The sequence below is a fragment of the Pelmatolapia mariae genome, linkage group LG20 (genome assembly GCF_036321145.2).
Source record: "Pelmatolapia mariae isolate MD_Pm_ZW linkage group LG20, Pm_UMD_F_2, whole genome shotgun sequence".
NCBI lineage: Eukaryota > Metazoa > Chordata > Actinopteri > Cichliformes > Cichlidae > Pelmatolapia > Pelmatolapia mariae.
Genome location: NC_086244.1, coordinates 30,860,074 through 30,880,633, shown reverse-complemented (window position 1 = coordinate 30,880,633; position 20,560 = coordinate 30,860,074). Strand labels below are relative to the sequence as shown.

At 40.7% G+C, this 20,560-nt stretch overlaps 2 protein-coding genes across 3 annotated transcripts in view; both read left to right on the top strand.

Annotated features, from left to right (window-relative positions):
• Nucleotides 1-1,585: 1,585 nt before the first annotated feature.
• On the top strand, nt 1,586-2,937 carry LOC134619364 (transcription factor HES-2-like). Its single transcript, XM_063465154.1, has 4 exons — nt 1,586-1,690; nt 1,798-1,893; nt 2,009-2,096; nt 2,192-2,937. The coding sequence occupies exons 1-4, from the start codon at nt 1,601-1,603 to the stop codon at nt 2,515-2,517; spliced, it is 600 nt and encodes a 199-aa protein (XP_063321224.1). The 5' UTR covers nt 1,586-1,600; the 3' UTR covers nt 2,518-2,937.
• A 616-nt stretch (nt 2,938-3,553) lies between these two features.
• The window catches only part of acot7 (acyl-CoA thioesterase 7), a 52,448-nt gene continuing 35,441 nt past the window's right edge, over nt 3,554-20,560 (top strand). Inside the window, exons 1-6 of one of the 2 annotated variants that reach the window (XM_063464287.1) lie at nt 3,554-3,888; nt 8,790-8,907; nt 9,881-10,037; nt 18,709-18,800; nt 19,109-19,223; nt 20,308-20,322. In XM_063464287.1, the coding sequence (XP_063320357.1) occupies nt 3,839-3,888; nt 8,790-8,907; nt 9,881-10,037; nt 18,709-18,800; nt 19,109-19,223; nt 20,308-20,322 (547 nt within the window). In that variant the 5' untranslated portion in view covers nt 3,554-3,838. Of the gene's footprint in view, nt 3,889-7,737; nt 7,940-8,789; nt 8,908-9,880; nt 10,038-18,708; nt 18,801-19,108; nt 19,224-20,307; nt 20,323-20,560 lie in introns of those variants that run through there. The other variant, XM_063464286.1, reaches the window with a different exon arrangement.

Genomic DNA, 20,560 nt, shown 5'->3' with positions numbered 1-20,560 from the left:
GGACCTATTAGAAGCTTGCAGATGGGATACCCACGCCAAAAACCGCGTTGAGATCGTGTGTCGTGCGTGTGAGGTTTATAGAAAAAGAGCGCAAATGTTTGGAACAGTCTCTATGTGTGTATGTGTGCGCGCATAGACTGGACCAGGAGACTGCCTACTCCGGATGCTACAGAGGTGCAGGAGGAGTATGTGGGGTGTGGGGGTCATTAATGGAGGTTGGGGGTGGGTAGAGTTGGGAGCTCTGTAACAGACAGCCATCTGGTCCCCGTGGCGCGTGCTGCGCGCGTGGTTCCCCAGAGTGCAGTGGTATTTGATGGGTTGTCATGCCTCTCCAGTTTATATTTTAAACAATAACAGTAATATCACAGTTATCATTTAAAGTTGGTTCACACTTGGCAGGACAGGTTGCTGGGTTATTAAATACTTTTAGACTACTGACAGGTAAACGGACAAAAACATCTAAAATGCCTTGTGAGAAAAGTTACAACCTGGTGTCCTTTTATATTTTGCTATGGCTATTGTGATTTAATAAAATGCACCCACAGCACCCATCCTTTGTTTTTTCAAGCCCCCACCTCACTGCATGATGCGTTAGCTGTAGTGGGATACACCCTACAGGTAGAGACCTCCCCTGGGTAGAGACTGCATAAAAACGTCACATGCAAAACCATTGTTGTAAAAATCTAAGAACAGATGTTATTTGAAAGTAGCGTGGCTTGGGTATATATGCCTGGAGTAAGATTCTATATCCATGTGGACACTTTTTTTCTTGAACGCAAGCCTGGCCCCTGTGCGACTAATGCATGTACTGCATCCTCTTGTTTTAAGTTTTTATTTTTTATTTTTAAAAAACACACAGCTCCATGCAGGGGATATATGAAGAATATTGTGTCAGAATTGCACGCATTATATCCTAGTAAGCGAACAGATTTGAACAGCAACAGGAAATTCAGCTGTAAAGAAAATCTTAATAATAGCCAGTGAAAAGTGAGAATACGGATAAAATGTGATTTTATATGCGTAGCTTGTTATATTTCACAGTCAAATTACAAAATAAATTAATTCTATAGCCTGTATTTTCTTTCCAGGCATCTCCGAGCACTGCGTCATTACGCACCAGTAGTGTTTTCTAAACTAAACAAAATTTAGTTCCATCAGCTGTGTGAGAAAAAAATGAATCCGTCTTTGTATTAAAACACCATATTTAAAATATGATGTAAAATGTATGGCTTAATGAATGGATATTTGATGAATTAGCATTTGACGCGTCAAAACTGGAAGCTTCATTACGCACAAATTTCCTCAGCTTTTTGGCGCAGGTTTTGTTTGGTTTATGGATCATAACGCAGACACGCACCGCAGCTACGCTTGGATTAAAGTAAAAGACAGATGGTTATCTGACTAAATTTGATGCTTTTGTCTTGTTTTCGTAGAATGTGGGTCCCGTTCAAATCGTTTTGTGCCGGCTTGGGGGCGTACCCATGACGCACGGAAACCGACGCCACGGACCTGGATATATACCCCAGTACTTGGCCGTTAGAGGCACAACTTCGCCTATCTTGGTTTTGAACACTACTCTGGCACAAAGACAACGCTGAAAATGTCTCCGAACATGACATGCGAAGCTCTCCAATCTTTTTCCCCAAAGCTATCTCTTGCCAAAAGAAAAGAGGCTCTTGAACTGAGAAAGGTAAGCGAAGTGACTAAATTTAGTTTCATTTCCTTAAATATTTTACCGCATACTTCACACATGTTGTAATGAATGAATACTAAATTCTATGTGTCCTTTTGTTTCAGACTATGAAACCGCTAATGGAAAAAAGAAGACGCGCCCGTATTAACGAAAGTCTGAACCGCTTAAAAAACCTAATCATCCCCCTCACAGGCAGAGATGTAAGTTGTTTGAATTTACATTTTCAGTATGCTCACTTTGCAGATGTAACTGACTATACTCAGCACAGCATTTTGACTCATACATCTAACATCTTCTTTTCCCTTTTGTCTCCAGCACTCTCGTAACTCCAAGCTTGAGAAAGCAGATATCCTGGAAATGACCGTGCGGTTCCTCGGTGACATTCAACCTGCTAACGCTAAAAGTAAGTTAGCTATGACTTATTTAACCCTTTTATTTCTAAATGTATTAACAACAGATTAGATGAACATCAAACCTAACATTTATCTGTTTTTTCAGGTTCTGTAGAGAATTACAGGGAAGGTTTTAAGGCGTGCCTCAAACGCGTCTCTGTTCTGCTTCCCCAAACCAACTTGGATCCAGACGCACACCAGCGCGTCACTGACTTTGTCCAGCAGTCCATATCCGCCACCGTCACCCCAGCCTGCCTGAACTGCTGCGCCCAGACCTCGATGACTTTGCCTCAGATCCATCAGAGACTCCTGAGCATCAAATCCAGCTTCAGCTCCAGGGTGCAGAGCCAGCAACGCAGCAGCGCAGCGGTCCCCAACCAAGCGCAGCCAGACTCGCAGACTGCCAGCGCTGCAGTGTGGAGACCTTGGTAGATTTCTTAAGTGGTCCTCTGACAGCTGTAAAAAGACTGTAATGTGTTTAGTGTTGGGAATAATGTTGAGAGAGCATTACCTGTAAATACACACAGTGATTAAGAGCTTGGATTCCGTGATGAAAAGTAACAATTCATCGTATTGGTTGAGTATTGTATACTCGTTTTGCGCGCGAGTCTTTTGTCCTGTACAAGCTGACAAGTGTAGACAGTCGTGTATATATGAATTTTTTAAAAATCTGCATGTATGTATACGTTAAATATTTAGTCCTCGTCGCGGACTAAGTAATCAAGGGCCATTGAAACAGCCCTGTAAGACCCAAAGGGTCAGTTTATGTCTGAATTTGCACAACAGACTTCAGAGTCCTGAATCTGTGCAGATGAACTTTGTAGACATAAAATGTCTGCAGTGAGTATCTCTGTTGGGATGTGTTGTATTTTTGCTGTTTACAGCAAATTGTATTGTATATTTTGTACAATAAATGAATAAATACACTAGTTAGATCTCGCTTTGTGTTTTTGCTCAGACTTTCTGGCCTTTTACAGGTTTATTTATATGCATCGTTTATTCAGTAATAAAAGGAAAAACGCTCTTTGGACCCTTCGCACACAAAGATGACTGTGATTTTAACTGTAAGGACAGGGGCAGGATAAGGCACGCAGCAAATTTGCAAAGCAAAACCGGCAGTATGAACTGACCTATATTACAGGAAGGAAGCAGACAATGCAGCACCAATGTGTACATAAAAAAACGGAGTTTTTTTAGTTAAAACGTGGCGTAGAAAATTGAATGCATTTTTATTATTAATGAACAAAGTATTATATGACACAGTTGTCAGGCAGATGTGAACAAAACTGACGCCATTGGCTGCAAAAACTCTGGGACGCATTTTGAGGTGAAATGCGCCCACAGCAGGCAGCAGAAAATACTGCTCCAGAATGGATAAAGTCTGAGAAAGTGCGGTCTCTGCTGCCCCCTCTGGGCGATTATAGGTATTGACATAGCTGAGGTTTCTGTTTCTCAAACATGCCTTTCTCATTTACCTATTTAGGAAGCTATGGAATGCAAAGGATCTTCTCTGGCTTATTATATCGATAATATAATAGTTTATTATTTTAGGGCAGTTTGAAAGAACAGATTTTGCAAAACATTTAGCAGATAATTTCTATGAGCTCTGCACATTTCCTCTCATCGAGCCATTTCGCAAAGACACTGTGACCACAGCAGCCGGCGGACGCCGGGAGAGTGATTTCCCTTCACATCACACACGAATCTCACTGCAACACGAGACAGCCTCCGAGAGCTCATCAGCATCAGAACCATGTCGGCACCGCAGACGGGCGAGGCAGCATCCCCCCTTCAGATATGCAGGTAGGACGTTTAATAAGACACGTTTACACGAGTGCTACCTTCACACACATGCTAATAACGTGCTGCTGGTCGCCAAATGACGAGAACAACGCGGCTACCGGCGTAGTTGCGTGAGAGCTGCTGACAGGACGATAACCCAGATAATCCGCTTCTGCTTCTTTTTATATTTTTGCGCAGACTCCATCGCCCGAGTTCAGCCGCTGGTTCAAGATGTTTGACGTGTGCTGTTGTATAAAACACGAGACGCATTTTTTTCATGATGTTTAGTGTGCGAGCTTCGTCAGAGGTGCGGACCATCTCAGCCGCGTTTCGCAAGTGATGACCTCAGTGCGGTTAGCTCATACAGGACAGGCGAAACACGGCCAAGGACGAAGGCCACTACAGTCGGAACCATTTTACCCAAAGTCCAAGAAAAGTAAACATTTTATCGCGTGAAAGTTTATCGCGTGACTCAGTTTGTCTGGACATTAGTTTAATTAGTCCGCACTTTGCCCCTTTATTTATTTCATCAGATAATGAACAGATGTAGAGCCCAGAAAGCAAACAGCCATCTGTGATAATAAGGGCACGACTGCGACCTATTAAAATACCTTTCAACGGCGCGTAATTTTCCAGAGAATAGGTGGTAGTACTTGCGCTCGTCCGTAGATGGAGCCAAACTTCTCTTGCACACCTCTGCTCTGTCAGAAATATATGCCTACATTTAAAGAAAAGGAAAAAAAAGGAAAATAAAACATTCCCTCAAGTAAAAACACGAAAAAGATGAAAAAAATAAAAAAACAAAAAATGCAGAATCAAAAGAAGATTTAAATTATTCTATAACAGCAACATATGATACTCATATATGTTACTATGACATTTATAGGACCATGTCCATTTTTCTTTTTACGTTTATCTAAATTTTATAATCTCTTTTCTCATTTTTCACTGCTCAGTGTTCAGTTTCTGAGAAGTTTACCACGATCTTCAGAAGAGTTCCTGAAGCCAGACAGTATGAGTATTAATGAGTCATAACTTCAAAAGTATTTCTTTAAACATTGGGTCTGATCCACACACACCCCTGTGGAGGATGTCAAGTATTTCTGGCTTTGCATGACTGATGTGTTGAAACCTTTAGGTGACTGACCATGTGGGAGTAAGTTTCCAGTTACTGGGATGTTGCAGTAAGATGCTAGTAGTTCTATTGGATATGAGCTTCTTTTCTGTAATCATAAAAAAATGTAATGTTTACAGTCATAATAATACAGTGATCATGAAAGATTATGGGATTATCTTTAATGATCACAGAAAACAAAGGCGGCAGTCACAGGTTGGGTCAGTGAACATATTTATTTAAGCTTATGCTATAAACTCACACTATCTACTTCAGCTACACTACCACAAGCCCAAAACAGATTTAGCCTTGCTAAACTAAAATGAAAACCATGTAATGTCTAAAAGTAAAGAGCGAAGAAAAGAATCCCACCAACCACAGGTCGTCACAGACTGATTGGATGATTCACTGTATAAAAGGTGCACTCACTTATCGAATACATCATTCTTCATCATGCTTCAGTGCACCAGCTTCTAGATAAATCACACACATAATTCAGTATGAGTGCATGTTTTCAACATTTAAGGGCTGAAAATGTTTCAATCCTTTACAAAAGCACAAAAACAAACTATTCAGTCACCAGAATGTCACCTTTTGGGCCGTGTGTGTGGAAAAGTCACTGAGAGCCCAGCTCAAACCCAAAATCCTAGTGGTGTTCTCATCCTGCTCTCTTCTCTCCTGCCTCTTGTTGCTGCACTGGCAAACACCTCTACATGTTCAAAAACAAATTCTTACAGAGTTGATGTCAACAGGTTCGTTAGCATTGTGCACAAATGACAGGGAGCAAGGCCAGGAAGTGCAAGTTTATTATGTGAACGTCTCAGCATGGCCCTCTGCCATAAAGGCTTTTCAGGAAAGGTGCCTGTTTTAATCAATGGAGTGTAAAATGACTGAATAAATATTTGCAGAGTTAAAGTTCAAATCCCTACTAGTTAGTGGGGATAGGTTAATTGGTTAATCTAAATTGCCCATAGGTGTGAATGTGAGCGCGAATGGTTGTCTGTCCCTGTGTGTTAGCCCTGCGACAGACTGGCGACCTGTCCAGGGTGTACCCCACATCTCGCCCTATGACAGCTGGGATAGGCTCCAGCACCCCCCGCGACCCTGAAAAGGATAAGCGGAAGCGAATGAATGGATGGATAAAGTTCAAATCATAAGGAAAATGTGTACTGCATAAAAATTTTTTAATAACATGTCCACTTTGCCACTTTACCACAACACTATGACGGTAAACACCCAGTATAGTCCGGAGGTTAGTCATTTAGATTGAGGTCTTCCTAAGAAGTTACCCTGACTGATCCATTGGACATTCTGTCTTTGCACAATGATCTTTAACGTCACTGAACAGTTAAAAGTGGGTATATGTGCATTAACAGGAAGTTAGTCACCTAGTTCTTCTTTAAGTCAGCTTCACTGACTGTTTATCAAAGATGCCCTCCTTCTGATTTCTTCTCTGCAATAAGAAGCTAAACAGGATCCATCCAAGCGCCCTCATGATTAGTTTAAGAGTGCATTTGGAAGTGTTATGATCTTTATATTTTTTGACTTTCATTTTGGCACTATTAAGAACTTCAGACTGCTTTTCTGCAACACACTAGGAAGGTACATTTTTTCCAGCTGTTTGCTCAGAGTTCAGTTTGTTCCTCTCTAGAAGATTCTTACAACAGCTTTGTGAAAAGCTAAAAAATATAAACAATTTAGTTTGTGACTTTTAATACGGAATAGGAGAACACCAAGTGGTAAGACAACATCCTTTGACTTACTGTTTATGCATACAGCGATATATGTGTGGATGGAGGTGTGAGTGTGTTTGGCAAATGCCTGTCTTACATGGTAATGTAAGTATGCTTGCAGTTAAACACTTGGATGCAAAATCACTTTCACACCTGTGCTGTGATCTTGTTCTGTGGACAGCTGGGAAAGAAATGACACTGAGACCCCAGTTTGTGAAGATAATTCGGTCTTTCAGCCAACATTGTCCTCGACGCAGGTAAACTAAAATAAATAAATAAATAAGAGTTTGTTTCAACAGGCAGAAGATTTTGTCTTAGGCACCCATTAACAGCAATATTTAGCATTTTCAGTTAGTTGTCATCTATATATTGTTTGTATGGTTAGTCCAGTGGTGCTGCTTCTAATCAGAAACAACGTCAGCTTTAGTGTGTACTCACCTGTGTATGTAATCTGTGTATTATAGATATTTTGGTTGATTTACATGAGTAAACAAGTGATTAATCAACTACATCCTGATTTGGAAGTGTGTAAGTGTGATTTGAAAGGTTTGTGGACTCGGCTTTCTTTATTTTACTTTTTTAAGCCTGCTATTCTGTTGAACATATTAAACTGTATTAGGTTGGTACTGGGGTGGTTGTAATCTTGGCCAAGTATCTTCAGTTTGTTTCCTAAATTTCTAAATTTAGTCTTTACTATAGAAAAATACAGTGGAGAAACATTCTCATGAATTAAGGATCTGAGACAAGTTTCATTCATCTGGTGCTTCACATGTGTCTCAGGACATCTTGGCAGATTTGTCACTGTCAAACTCTGTCAGCTGCAAGACTCAAACCTCAATGTGATGATGACTTATTTAGTTAGATAACGCCTGTCTGTCTTTGTATCAGCGTGTCTGCTGAGATCCAGTTTGACTAGTTAATGTGGCGTGAGCGGTAATACTCCGTGACATCACTCAGACAATCAACGTCAGATCTCAAAATCTCCAAAGCTGGGTTCTTAGAGCTCATACACAGAGGAAGTAGGTGAGAGAGGAAGACTGAGAGCCAGACCGTGTTTAGAGATGGATTGCTCTAGGGCTCAGCAGAGTCAGGCTTCAGATGAAGTGGATAAGACGACTGCAGTGGTGGAGAAACAGCAACATAGTCAAAGTAAGCAAGTAAGCAAAGATGTCAGGGAGGGTGAGAAGACTGGAGCTTGGAAGTGTACCAAAAATCAGCTTAGCAGGTACTTGGTTACTGATGCATACACACCCACACACACAGTCTGTTTTGATCATTTTGTGTTGGTTCCTAGTCATTTCCTACATATGGTGAGGAGTTCTGTAAATTCTAGTAAATAGAAAACTGAGAATTGTTGAGTTTTATGGGAAGTTATTGGTCACCTTTCTATTATGTAAGGGCTTACTAATGCTGCCAAGATGTGTATTGTCACACACACACACACACACGCACATACACACACAGTCTAAATCTTAACCATGTGTGTCACAGAATTAGTCAGTGCAGTGGCGCACTGCTTTATTGTGGTTAGACATTTGTACATTTTGGATTAACAGTGCGTAAAGTGATTACACCAGGTATAACTGGTACGACTCGTTTATCCATACACTGAAGAAGTGGAGCCACTTCATGCACCGTCAGCGATAATGATGCTGTGTTTAAGTAGTGATGCAGTGTGGAGACATGGAGAGCTGCATTATCGGCTTGTTATTTGCAAAGATGTAGCACATGAGTGACTTTCTGGCATTTAAAAAAAAGTTTCTCATTTTTGTCTTTGTGTTTTTTTGGACAAAGTTTCAGAAAACTAGTGGTTAGTAGGTACTTAACCTTAAGGTGACTTAACCTGAAAAACAAGAAGGAAAACATACTGCGTGCACTGCTTGATAACACTATTCGGGAAGCTTATAATACAGTTGGTGATATGTAATAAAAAGATAATGACACAAATTTGAATGTGTCATCAGACCTAAAGTCATGGGTCATATAAAGAGCCTTGAAGTGACTGTTGTTGGGATTTGGCGCTGTGTAAATACAATTGAATTGAATCATAGTAATGCATTCATTCATTATTGCAGGATTATGAGGCCAGACGATGCCAACGTTGCGGGCAACGTCCACGGTGGCAACATCCTCAAGATGATAGAGGAAGCCGGATGCATTGTCGGCACGCGGCACTGCAACACACAGAACGGGGTAAGAGACAACAGCCACTGTCATTCTGGACTGTGCTATCATACTGTCGGATAAATGAAGTCAAGGAAGTTCTCCATAAGTTCCTCTAATGTTCATTTTTTTGTAGCAGAGAGGTGTCATTTATATAATCCACTGCAGTACTAAATGTTTCTTTTTTTAGCACCTGAATAAAGAGACTAAAATATGTTGTGAATAACAATGTTGAAAACTTCTGTACTATAAGTGTAAATTGACAGAAATTAATGCAAAAAACTAAGAAATGATAACCATTGCTTTTACAACCCAAATTTTAAAAAAGTTTAAAACATTTGAAAAATTAATTAGAAACACAATAAAGGAAATAAAAAATCTCAAAAGGGAGTTATTTCTGTCTAACTTGCAGTTATACTAGCATTAAAAACATATTCATTTTTCAAATTAGTGAAGTTTCCATCCATCCATCCATCCATCCATTTTCTTTATTTTCTTCCACTTATTCATTGTGCTTGGCTAGGATATAGCCTGCCAATCACAGGGCTGACACAAAGAGACAGACAATCATTCACATTCACACCTAAAACCAGTTTAAAATCTCTAATTAATCGAAACCCTGTGTATGTCCTTGTGGGAGGAAGCCAGAGCACCCAGAGTGAACCCATGCAGACACAGGGGAGAACACACAATCCCAGCCTGGATTTGAATCTAGGACCTTCTTGCTGCGAGGCGACAGTGCCTCACAGACAGTGACATCTGTAGTTGTACACATCATTAACCTCATTTGGACTATACAACCTTGCTCAGTGGTATTATTTTTATCACTCAGTGTACAGTCATGTAACTGGGGGAATCAACCTCAGTGACTCAGGATTTAAAACCAGATTTTCCCTCTGATCTTCCAGCAGAGCAATTTCCAGATTCCTGCCATTGCAGTCAAATGTTGTGATTATGTGACTATGTGTGTATAAGTTTTAAGTCTGCTGTTTGTCTTGTATAGGACCGCTGCTTGGCAGCTCTGGTTCGGGTGGAGAAGACAGAGTTCCTGTCCCCCGTGTTCATTGGCGAGGTCGCCCACGTCACTGCTGAGATCACGCACACCTCCAAGCACTCGCTGGAGGTCCAGGTCAAAGTCATGGCTGAGAATATCCTCACAGGTGAATCGCTGTGATATTCAAAAATGAATGCCTAACCCTAACCCTTAGCCTAAACCTAACCATAACCTAAATGTAACCCTGTCACTAAAACCACATTTTGAGTCTCAAAAATGCCTTCAAACTTGTGGAGGTGGGCATTTTGTCCCCATAAAGACTGTTGGTCCGCACAAGTATAGTAACATTCCAATTTCTGGTCCCTACAAAGATATGTAAACATGGTACACACACACACACACACACACACACACACACACACACACACACACACACACACACACACACACACACACACACACACACATTAAACCTGTTTGGGAACCGTTTGATAGCATTTTTCAGTTAATGATGAAAAGGAATTTAATTCACACAAACGATTTAAATCCTGCTTTGTTTACAGAAAAACTGTTTGTTATAAGATAAATTTAACATTAAGCAAGCTACTTTTGACTGCTCCCTTGCCACAAGGGGTAACCACAGCGGAAAGATCTGCAATGTTTTTAATTGACTGATTTTTATGTCCTAAACAAACCCAAAGGGGATTTATGTGTCCAGTGGAATCTAACCAGCAGTGGTTAACTGCACATCAGCATGCACATTGATGTAGGATTTCTGCTTCCTGGATGATTTTGTTTGAGTCGCACTACTTTACCTGTGCATCATTGTTCACCTTTAGCCTCATTCTCATCATTTCAGAGGACCAATGGTATGGTAAACATTGAAACAGGAAGTTGACTACAGAAAGATAAAGTTGACAAACACAGATATACAAATATCTGCATGTTCAGCATGTACTGTAGAAATTGGGGCTTCCACTAATAATCTCGTGTTGGGGAATCTGGAACAAGTAACTATTTGGAGCTTTTGCTTGGAAATATCTTAATCAGTTCTCAAAGAGCTCTGTTAATTATTCAAAAAATTAACATGTGACATTAAAAAACAAGCAAAAAAGCAAACGTGTGTGTGAAAGTTTAGCAGTAAGCTTTATGGTGTGAAAAGTGCATAGGTGCAACTTTTTGTCTGGTTATTTGTGCAAGTCAAACATTAGTTTTGTCTTTATCTCTTTGTCTCACTGTCAGACAGAAATATTTATGAATCGGAATTTATCTCTGTGTTTCACGCGTTATTTCTTAAATGGGAAAGACTTCTTATGGAAATATTTTGTCACTTCTGGAAAATTGGAATACTTAACGATCAATGAAAAATGACCTCATTGTGATATTCCGCTGTTTGATCACAAGAGGGCAGCACATAGTAAGTGGTACTGCTTGTGGCAGCATGAATAATGAAACTCTGCTTTCACAAGGGACTGCATTATGTGCTGTGATGGGGGAACAGAATGTAAGAGGGATGCTGATTTCTAGAGTATTTGGCAACTGATGATGTTTCTAATTCTGTAATACACGTAATGCACTTTATTTATATGTGTGCAGGTTAACTTGAACACACAGGCTCCCACAGTTCTCAGAGTACCGTAGGTAAAGATGCAGAGACCACTTTGGGTTGCTGTATCTGAACCTTTAAATGGCATGGGGACAGAAGTCTGCCTGTGATAAATGTCTCTACAAATTTAATGTCTTAAGGCACTGTAAAGTATGTAATTAGGGGGTTATCTGTGAGTTTTAGCAGTTTACACCAGGTGCAGTTTTTAAGTATGAAAGAAAAGCAAATTTTAATAGTTGTGCAGTGGTGGTGTCCATCTTCCTGCTGGTGAAACTAAAGACAGGAGGAAATGGAAAGAGAGGCAGATGGAGAGCAGCAGACAGACATATCGATGGGGAAAAAGATAGCAAAGAGAATTTAGGAGGAAAAATAGCAAGAGTAGCGAAGAGATAGAAAGAAGGATGAGGAAAAGGAGGTGTGGGAAACAAAAGAAGTATCCCCTAGACAGCCGTTGCCCTAGCAACAGGCTTATACTGGTTGGTTGGTTGGTTGCTGGGCTGAAAGCAGGTTGACGGAGGCGGAGGCACAGATATGAGGTGACAGGTGGAGAGCAGCATACATACGTGCAGGCACCGGAATGGACAGCCCTCTACAGTGAATGGCCCGTTAGGAAGGACCCCTAATGAGGGGGAGATCAGGAAGCAAGCACATGGACTCGAAGCATTGTTCAGTTTGGTTCAAACATTTCTAACAGGGGAGGCATTTTCAATAAAATGGAATCTAGCTTCCATTCCTATATTCACTATTTAGTCACATCAAGTTTGTCTTATAAAACATGCTAAGAAATCCTAATTTGCATTGCAATATGTAATAAGTTTTAAAGCAGTAGTCCACAGTTATAGAAAATGACACAATGCATCTGCTGGTAGTTTCAATCATTATTAATTTCTAAATTTTCTGTTCTCTTGAGAGTGAAAAATCTATAACTATACTCGCATAAACAAAGAAAAAGGATTCGTTCTGAGGGTTTGAGTGTAGGTTTAGTGTCAGGGCACTGTGGGTGTAGTGTAAATAAGCGGAGCTGTAGCCCGCGGTGGGAGCAGGCATGGAGGTGAGTTCCTCTGGGACAACAAACTTTGCTACTGAGGTCTCTGGAGGCTGTGTGGGCCAAGCACAGTAATAGAATTAGTTTATATTGTATGCTAAATTGTATGTACTGTAAAAAGTACACTGTTTTCCTGGTTCACACTTAACAGCAACTTATGTCAGTCGCAAATACCCCCCCAAAACAAAGTCAAGTCAAGTCAAAGTTTATTTATATAGCACATTTAAAAGACTAGTGTACATCAAAGTGCTTCACAATAAAACCGCAGTGGGGGCAGACCAAAGAACAAATAGTACAATTATACTTAAAATTGCATTAACATGGTGTAGTGCAGGCCGAATGAAAGTCAAACTAATTTGTTTCAAAAGCTAAGTTAAACAAGTGTGTTTTTAAACGAGATTCCGAAGTACGGATTTCTACTGGGAGATTATTCCAGAGTCCAGGGGCAGCGATGGAAAATGCACGGTCACCTCTGGTTTTTAAACGAGACCTTGGTTGCATTAGGAGCAGTTGGCTGGAGGATCTTAGTGCTCTCTTTGGGTTGTACGGATCAAGGAGATCAGTTAAGTAGCTAGGGGCCAGGTTATTTAGAAGAGAAGAGAACAAAAGTACAAAACTGCTACAGATATTAATCATTTGAAGCGATCGAAACCTGCATATAGTAAAGTGAGCTGGCAATGTGAAAGACTTCATTAAACATTTAAAGGAGAGCCCGAGAAGGAGCAGCAGCTTGGTGGTGTAGTAGGTCATATTTACAGGAAGTGGGTCATATGTGTTTGTATACTGTAACTATGGCTGTGCATTTGAGTTGGCGCAGCTGCTATCCATAAAAGCCAATGGTTATGCATTTAATGGATCTATTTTTGTCCAAATCTCAGTAGAATACAGTATGCTCAGCTGTGGCCGAGCACATGTTTTTAGTTTGTATTCTTGTTAGATGTGCACTTTTGTGCATAATTTTTTGAATGCATATTTGGATGTTCCATGCGCACTTCATACATGCATGTGGGTTTTCGTCTGTGTTTGGCCCTTTAAAAGGTTCCCGCAGGGCAGAGAGGGAAGAGAAGATAACGGGAGCAGACATTATTTGCTTCTGTCATGTTGGCTTAGCATCAGGCCTCACACAATGTGGCCCAGTCAGACACGGATGCCAAGTGGATGTACCTGCACACATTCTCCGTCACAACGCATGCACGTACCCAACACACTGACCCACGCCCATACACACACGTGGTTGTGCAGGGATGACCTGCATGCATGCAGAGCCTCATATGTGGACACTTTAGACACAGAAAAAGAAATCACACACCTACGTGTTCTCACACCCACACTGAATGAGCACAGTTTCCTTCTTGCTAAAAGAGAACACATACCGAGACAGGACTGGCAGGTTTTACATATTCCCGACCAGCTCTTTTCCAAGGCAGAAGATTGATGGATTGCTTAAAACAGGAACACAGAACAAAGGATTTTACCAGTTGTAGACCAGAATATGCACTTTGTGTATTTTCTGGTGTACATCACAGGGTGTGCATTTGTGCAGCCGTGCATGCTTTTTTAGCTCTGTGCAGATGTTAATGTGCATGCTCCTTGTATCTTGCATTCTTTGTGCAAGGATCTTTGCATTTATTTAATATGTATGTGTGTGTGTGCGTGTGTGTGTGTGTGTGTGTGTGCGCGCGCGTGTGTATGTGGAGGAGGCAATCATCCAGGTTCCACAGTCAGTCAGGCAGCATCTCGTCAGGCAGGCCTCAGTCACAGACCCTCAGGGTAAGGCTGCCTACTGTGGGCACGAGCCGTGATGATTGTCCCTGCTGGGGGGATTGCGCATGCGTACTAACATACACATGCGCACTCACAGTCAGACCTACACACACTACAGCACGTGCAGATTTGCAGATGTGAAAATACACATACATAATGAAATGCCACACTCTCTCACACACACACAAACACGCGCCACTTTAGAGAATGTACACATACACACACACACACACATACACACATGCACACACACATACACAAGTGCATAATGTGCTTGTGCTCAGTCACTCATGGGACTCCCATATATATATGCAATGCTACTTGTGTTGCACGCTCACTCTGGCGCACATTCACATGAACACGACATACACAAATCCCTCCTGTTCAACACACATGAGCAGGGAGAGAGCTGAGAGCGCAGCATTGTGGGTTTGATGCTTAAAATGTTGTAACCATGATGGTTCCTGTCCCGGTAGGTCACAGAACTGCACATCCTCAGAGTGCTACAAGAACATACAAACACATCTAAAATGGATTGTTTTAGCTTTAAATTCAGCTCAGCAACATAAAAAAAACGATCATGCTTTTTTTGTAATAGCGTAATTGTCATTAATATATTTATGTGAATAATATGTGTTTAAATCTAACACAGAAAACAATATACTTAAAAATACCACACAAAAACCCTTAACAATAAAGCACAAGACTGGTTTGACTTGAAGGCATCTCTTACTCTTTTTTTTTAAACATGATGCTACAAGAAAATGAAGGTTAGTTTAGTTTAACAGGGAGCTGTTTATGTGGACTCACTCTGGAGTCTGTCAACTGTGCAAAAGCTTTTTGTCTCACAGCTGGATTTCCCAGATCTTTATTTTGCTTGAGAAGAGAGGTCCTCGCTGTAACGATGTTCAATTCAGTGTGCTGAGCACAAACAAATATTAAAAAAAGTTTACATTGAGTATCGGATAATCCTCACTCAGAAAGCACTGTTAGAAACTCCGCTGCTGCCATGATTTAATCTATTCCTATCAGGCTGTAACATTCCCCAGAGAGGGAATGTAGTATTATTAAAAGTAATGGAGCCTTGGCTGAGCACAATGGAAAATCTGTGGTTTTGATCACGGGGATCAAGTACCAAGAACGATCCCCTCTGCACTGTCTCAGAGCCTGGAACAGGCTGTTCAGGAAGGAGAAAAGAAAACAAGGGTCTTTTTTCTGCTTCGAAAGAGAATTAAGGCGAGTGAGTAAGAGACCAAGGGGAGAGCACAGAGGTGAATCAGTAAAAGACACAAATCAAGTGAAATAGCTCAGGGTGAAAGAAAAAGGAAAGATATCGGGTAAAGGACAGGAAGGAAGAGCAGGAAAGGTGAGAAATTACACACACTGAGGTTGTCAGACTGGGACTGCCTAAAATGTTTTCATTTGAAAAGAAAGTGTGAATTTTACTATGAAGTCCTGATTGATGCCTTAAACTTAGATTAAAGGAACTGGAAGATGTATGAGTCGTGCTGGAGGGACGTCGACCCCTGCCACCCCCACCAACATGAGCACCCATGTGAGCCGTGAGATCAACACCAAAATGCTCTTATTTCTAATTAAATGTGACACAGCTTAGTGTTTTGAATTCTGCTGCGTATTATGCTAAAAGAGTGTCTGTGTAGTACTTACAAAACAACACCTATTGGATTCTTGTTCCATAATGAGGGTTTTTATTTTTGCCTGTCTCTTCAGAAGGTGAAGCTGTCCTTTTAGTGACGTTATACTCCTGTAAAAAGAGCCAAGTGATACTAGTTGGCTTGTATCACGTGTAATATCCTTTCTTGCACAGGCAGTTGCAATTTTGCACATTAAAGCACTCACTGCACCGCTGCACTGGTCTTGCTCCACTGACACCCCATATATATTGGAGGGGGGGAAAAAAAGGTGCCTGCCACTGCTAGGTGCCATTTCTCTCAGCTGTCATAATGCCTTTTACCATTTATGGAGGCCCTTGTTCCAAAGCTGTCACTGCCTGAACTTGAAAAATCATCCCCAAAGTCAAGCGAGATCCGTTAGCACAGAGTGTAGAAATTTGACAGAGCAGATTTGTGCCCGTGGTTCATGGAGCCAAAAATCTTCCTATTCTGCAATTCGTAAATCCAAACTAAGTAAGCAAGCTGTTCCCCCTGCTAGTTCAGACCCAGCTTTTGTGAGTCTGTAGACACGTGTCAAAATCAACCACTTTTCTAGTAATGGTCACTTTTACATGCAGACAGTCAGACGATACTGACCTTAAAAAGCAACTTAAATGCTGCATCAGCTCGTCAGTGGGGCTGTGTCGTCTATGGTTGTACCCTTGACAGTGGGTAGTGATTGGTGCCTGCCTACAAAGATCAGTCTTAAACTTAAGGGTACTATTTATTCCTTGATTTAGTGATAGAAAAAAATATACCTTTAAAAAAGGGGGCCATATTACATATGAGGAAACCTACTGATTTATATTACATAAATTGCTACTTTTAGGACTAAACTGACATGTGCGCTGCACTTTTCCAGTCTCACAGATGAGATAAAGCTTTAGCTTACTCATATCTGTACCTACAGCACACATATCAACGTTTAATCTAACATGCATAATTTGCATAATTTATTTTTGTATTTGGCAGAACATAGACTGCTTCTTCTGAAACTGCACATAAAAATCTTGAAGAAACAGTGAAAATACACAACTTTCACTGCATGGGAACATATGTGTACTTTGTGTTCCTGAGAAAAGCATGTAGAGTTATCTTAAGGTCTAATAATTAGCCCTAAGGGACACATTGTGAAACTGTTGTATTTTCAAGGTCTGCCTCAAATTTGTCTTGCCTTCAAAATGTGCTATGCCTGCAAGCGTGATGCAAAAGAATATGTGCTGTTTCAGTGGATGAACTGTGAAGGATAAAAGGTTGCAGCCTGGACGAGGATATGGTCAAACATTGACATTGTCTCCATTTGATATAGAGGGATTTTAAATTCAAAGCCGGTTATCTGGTTCCTTTTCGATCAAAAAGGGCATCAGTCGTACTGGGAATGGTTCTTCCATCCTTTCTTCTTCCCTTCTCGCTTCTCTCTCGTTTCTCCCTCCACCCTAAACACAGTTCACTTCAAGGTCCATCAGTAGCTAATAATAGAGTAGAGTCACTCAGTCTTGGGTAGAGTCAAGGATATGTAAATATCCCTCCCTTTCTCCTGTGGGCAACTTCCTGGTTGCTGACAAGGGCGGGCACAAATGAGAGGAGGAGGAAAGAAGCATGGTTGGCATGGCAACGAGGCCTGGCTGTCTGCACAGTTTTTAACTCGGGTGTAAAATGCAAATGCTATTTTCCCAGGAGTAGCCTGTTAAAAGCTGCTCGCTCAGCTCTCTTCTCTTAACTTCACATGTCCTCATGCAAAGAGCCCGGCTGGTTTACCGCTGAGACACATATTAAATGACATATTTTCTCTAAGGCTGTAAAGATGCCTTATTTTTAAGCCTGTGGTCATGCACATTTATGAAATTTGACTCAAGTTATCGTAATAAAAATGCAAGACGTTCAATAAAACATTTTGCTCATTCAGGCCTCAAAAAGGACTTCAAAACTGGAAAGCTGAAAAAGTTAATCGGATATTGTAGGTAAAAAACCCTTTAAAACAGTAATTTCACTTCAATCTGCTGCCCCGATGCTGCCTTTAATCTGCGTGCCATAACAACGCCAACCTAAAATAGCCCCCCTCTCTCTCTCTCTGTGTTAGCAAATTAAGTGAAAAAGTGTGGGCAGAGTAGAAAAGATATATCACTATGACAACCTTTCTGGCTGATTGCGATGTAATGTGACTTCTATGAGTTTTGTTTTCTGATCCTCTTGTTCTGAATTTTCTGTAGGAATTCAGAGTCAGTGCTACAGCCTCCAACTGCCAAAGCATTACACTGTGGTATAACCAGCATACATATTTGTGCAGACACTTGATGATGAATGAGTCGCCATGGTTTCATTGGTTTCATAATTACAACACTGAAATGCAGAAAATTCAGGATTTACAGATACGCCGGGCTTAGCTAGCTACGTGACTATGAGTACTTGTGTTTTGAACAGGCAACAACTATTGTGTTTGAACACAAAGTGTTTTCTTCTCCTTTTTTTTCACAAGAAAGACTAATCTTTTGCAAACAGGCAGCGCCAATTGACTTGTTAAAAACTGAAGTGGCCTTTATTGTGGTATTAATAAAAGTGTCTGTTTTGACAACAGCTGTTTCAAAATTCTTTGCTCCATTGTTGTTTTATTTGAAAGACATCAAGATGTCAAAATTTCTCGCCAATTAGATTATGGTCACAAAAACGTTGCCTCTTCATTTGGTAGAAATGACGCGTTCCCTGACATTTTCCCTAGGACAAGTACTCAACCTTTTCTCTGTGACTGCAGGTGCCAAAAAGCTGGCCAACAAGGCAGCGCTGTGGTACGTCCCCTGCTCTCTGCAAAATGTTGACAAGATCATGGAGGTGCCACCTATCAAGGTACATGGAAACTCAAATTGCTTGCATCTTAAAATTGTGGCATTTTATCCTTTAGCTTCTCTGTGTCTCAGTGACCTTTCCACCCACCTTCCCCCAGCCCCACATCTAAAATGACACGAGCAGGGCTATATGGTCAAGATAGAAATGACTGACATTTAACAATGTGAAAAGTCCCTTTCACTCATCTTTGTTTTGAATACCTGCTTGTTTCAGTTCTTTGCTTTACTCCTCGTGCATTTGTGCAGAGAGTGGTGTTTGAGTGGATCTATGCACAAGTGTTCAGCATGTTGAATATATTCTTTCTACAGTATGCTAGTGCTGAACAAGAGGAGGAGGGCAGGAAGCGATATGAGGCTCAGAAGATGGAGAGACTGGAGACCAAGGCGAGGCCTGAAGAGGTGATGCCATCTCCACCCAACCCAGGTAATATATTCAAGCTCAGGGTCCCATATCAGTTTGCAGATACAAAACCACAGCTATAGAAATTGTTTCCCTATCTTACAAGTTTTCAGTGATGATGCAGATATGAGTGAAATTGCTTCCATTTCCTCCCTCATGGGGTTTGCTAATAGTATGCCATAAAAATACTAAAAATACTGTACAGCCATCTTTGTTGTTGCCCAATTAATGCAGTGACGGGAGAAGCAATTTGTTTTTTGATGTATTTTCACTGCTGGCACCATGACTTCATGCTGAGCTGCAGCAGGAAGTCAAAAGCAAATGCTTTTTTCAAAGTTAAAACACAGAGATATTATTGCTGAATATCAAGATAAAACAATGATAAATCAAGCAAGTGAAGAATCCCTGGAGTGCTCTCAGAGCGCGTCCACAGGAATACATTTAAACATTTAACATGTAAACACGTGGGCCCTAGCATCCTCACAAGAGCACTTGAAGAACCCAGAAAGGGATCCATTTGGAAACACTGCTGCGTGGGCACTTCTTTTCTCATTTCTGAGGCTTTCTTTCTCTGGCAGGGGGTGATACCCTCTTGAGTTAGCTTTAAAAACACCTCCCAAACCGATTTTTTTCAGTGCCACTAAAGTATGTGTTTTACTTTGACTGTCTTCACACACGAATGGCAAATTGGCTGGTTCTTATATTTCGCTTTTTTACTCCACTTGATCACTTAAAGTGCTTCACACAACATGGCTCATTCAACCATTCATACTAACAACTTTTTCTCCGTTTAAGTGCTTTCAATCTAACATTCACACTCTGATTTCACCAGTTTCAGTAACACTCTCACTAAATGTCCAGGCAAAGACATCTGTTTTATTTTCTTCTTTTACTTTTATGTTTCTTCTTTTGTAGTATTTTCTATAAGTAGTCAGGCCTCTGCTTCTTGTTTACATGTTGTAGGATTGAGTGGTCACGTGCTCTACATTTACAGGTGTGCATTAAAAGTATTGTATTCATCATTAGGTGCTATATACATGTATTCATCCATATTAAAACTGTAAAGACTCTAATCGAATTCCCTAATTTTGTCACGCTGCTTCATCAGAGGATCCACCAAAAGGTATGTGATCAGCAAGTAGCATGGCAGAATCTATTTATGCATGAAGGTGTTGTTGGCATTGGCTTGCTTTGCTCACACATTTTATTTTTAAATTAATTCAATTTTTTTTAGGCTGACCAATACAGATATATTTTAAGACTGATAGACAGATTTGTTTCTTTCAGAAACACAAAACAAACATATTTCCCTGTTTATTTATTATGTGCACTTGTTTTTGAGTCATTATTAATACAATGTA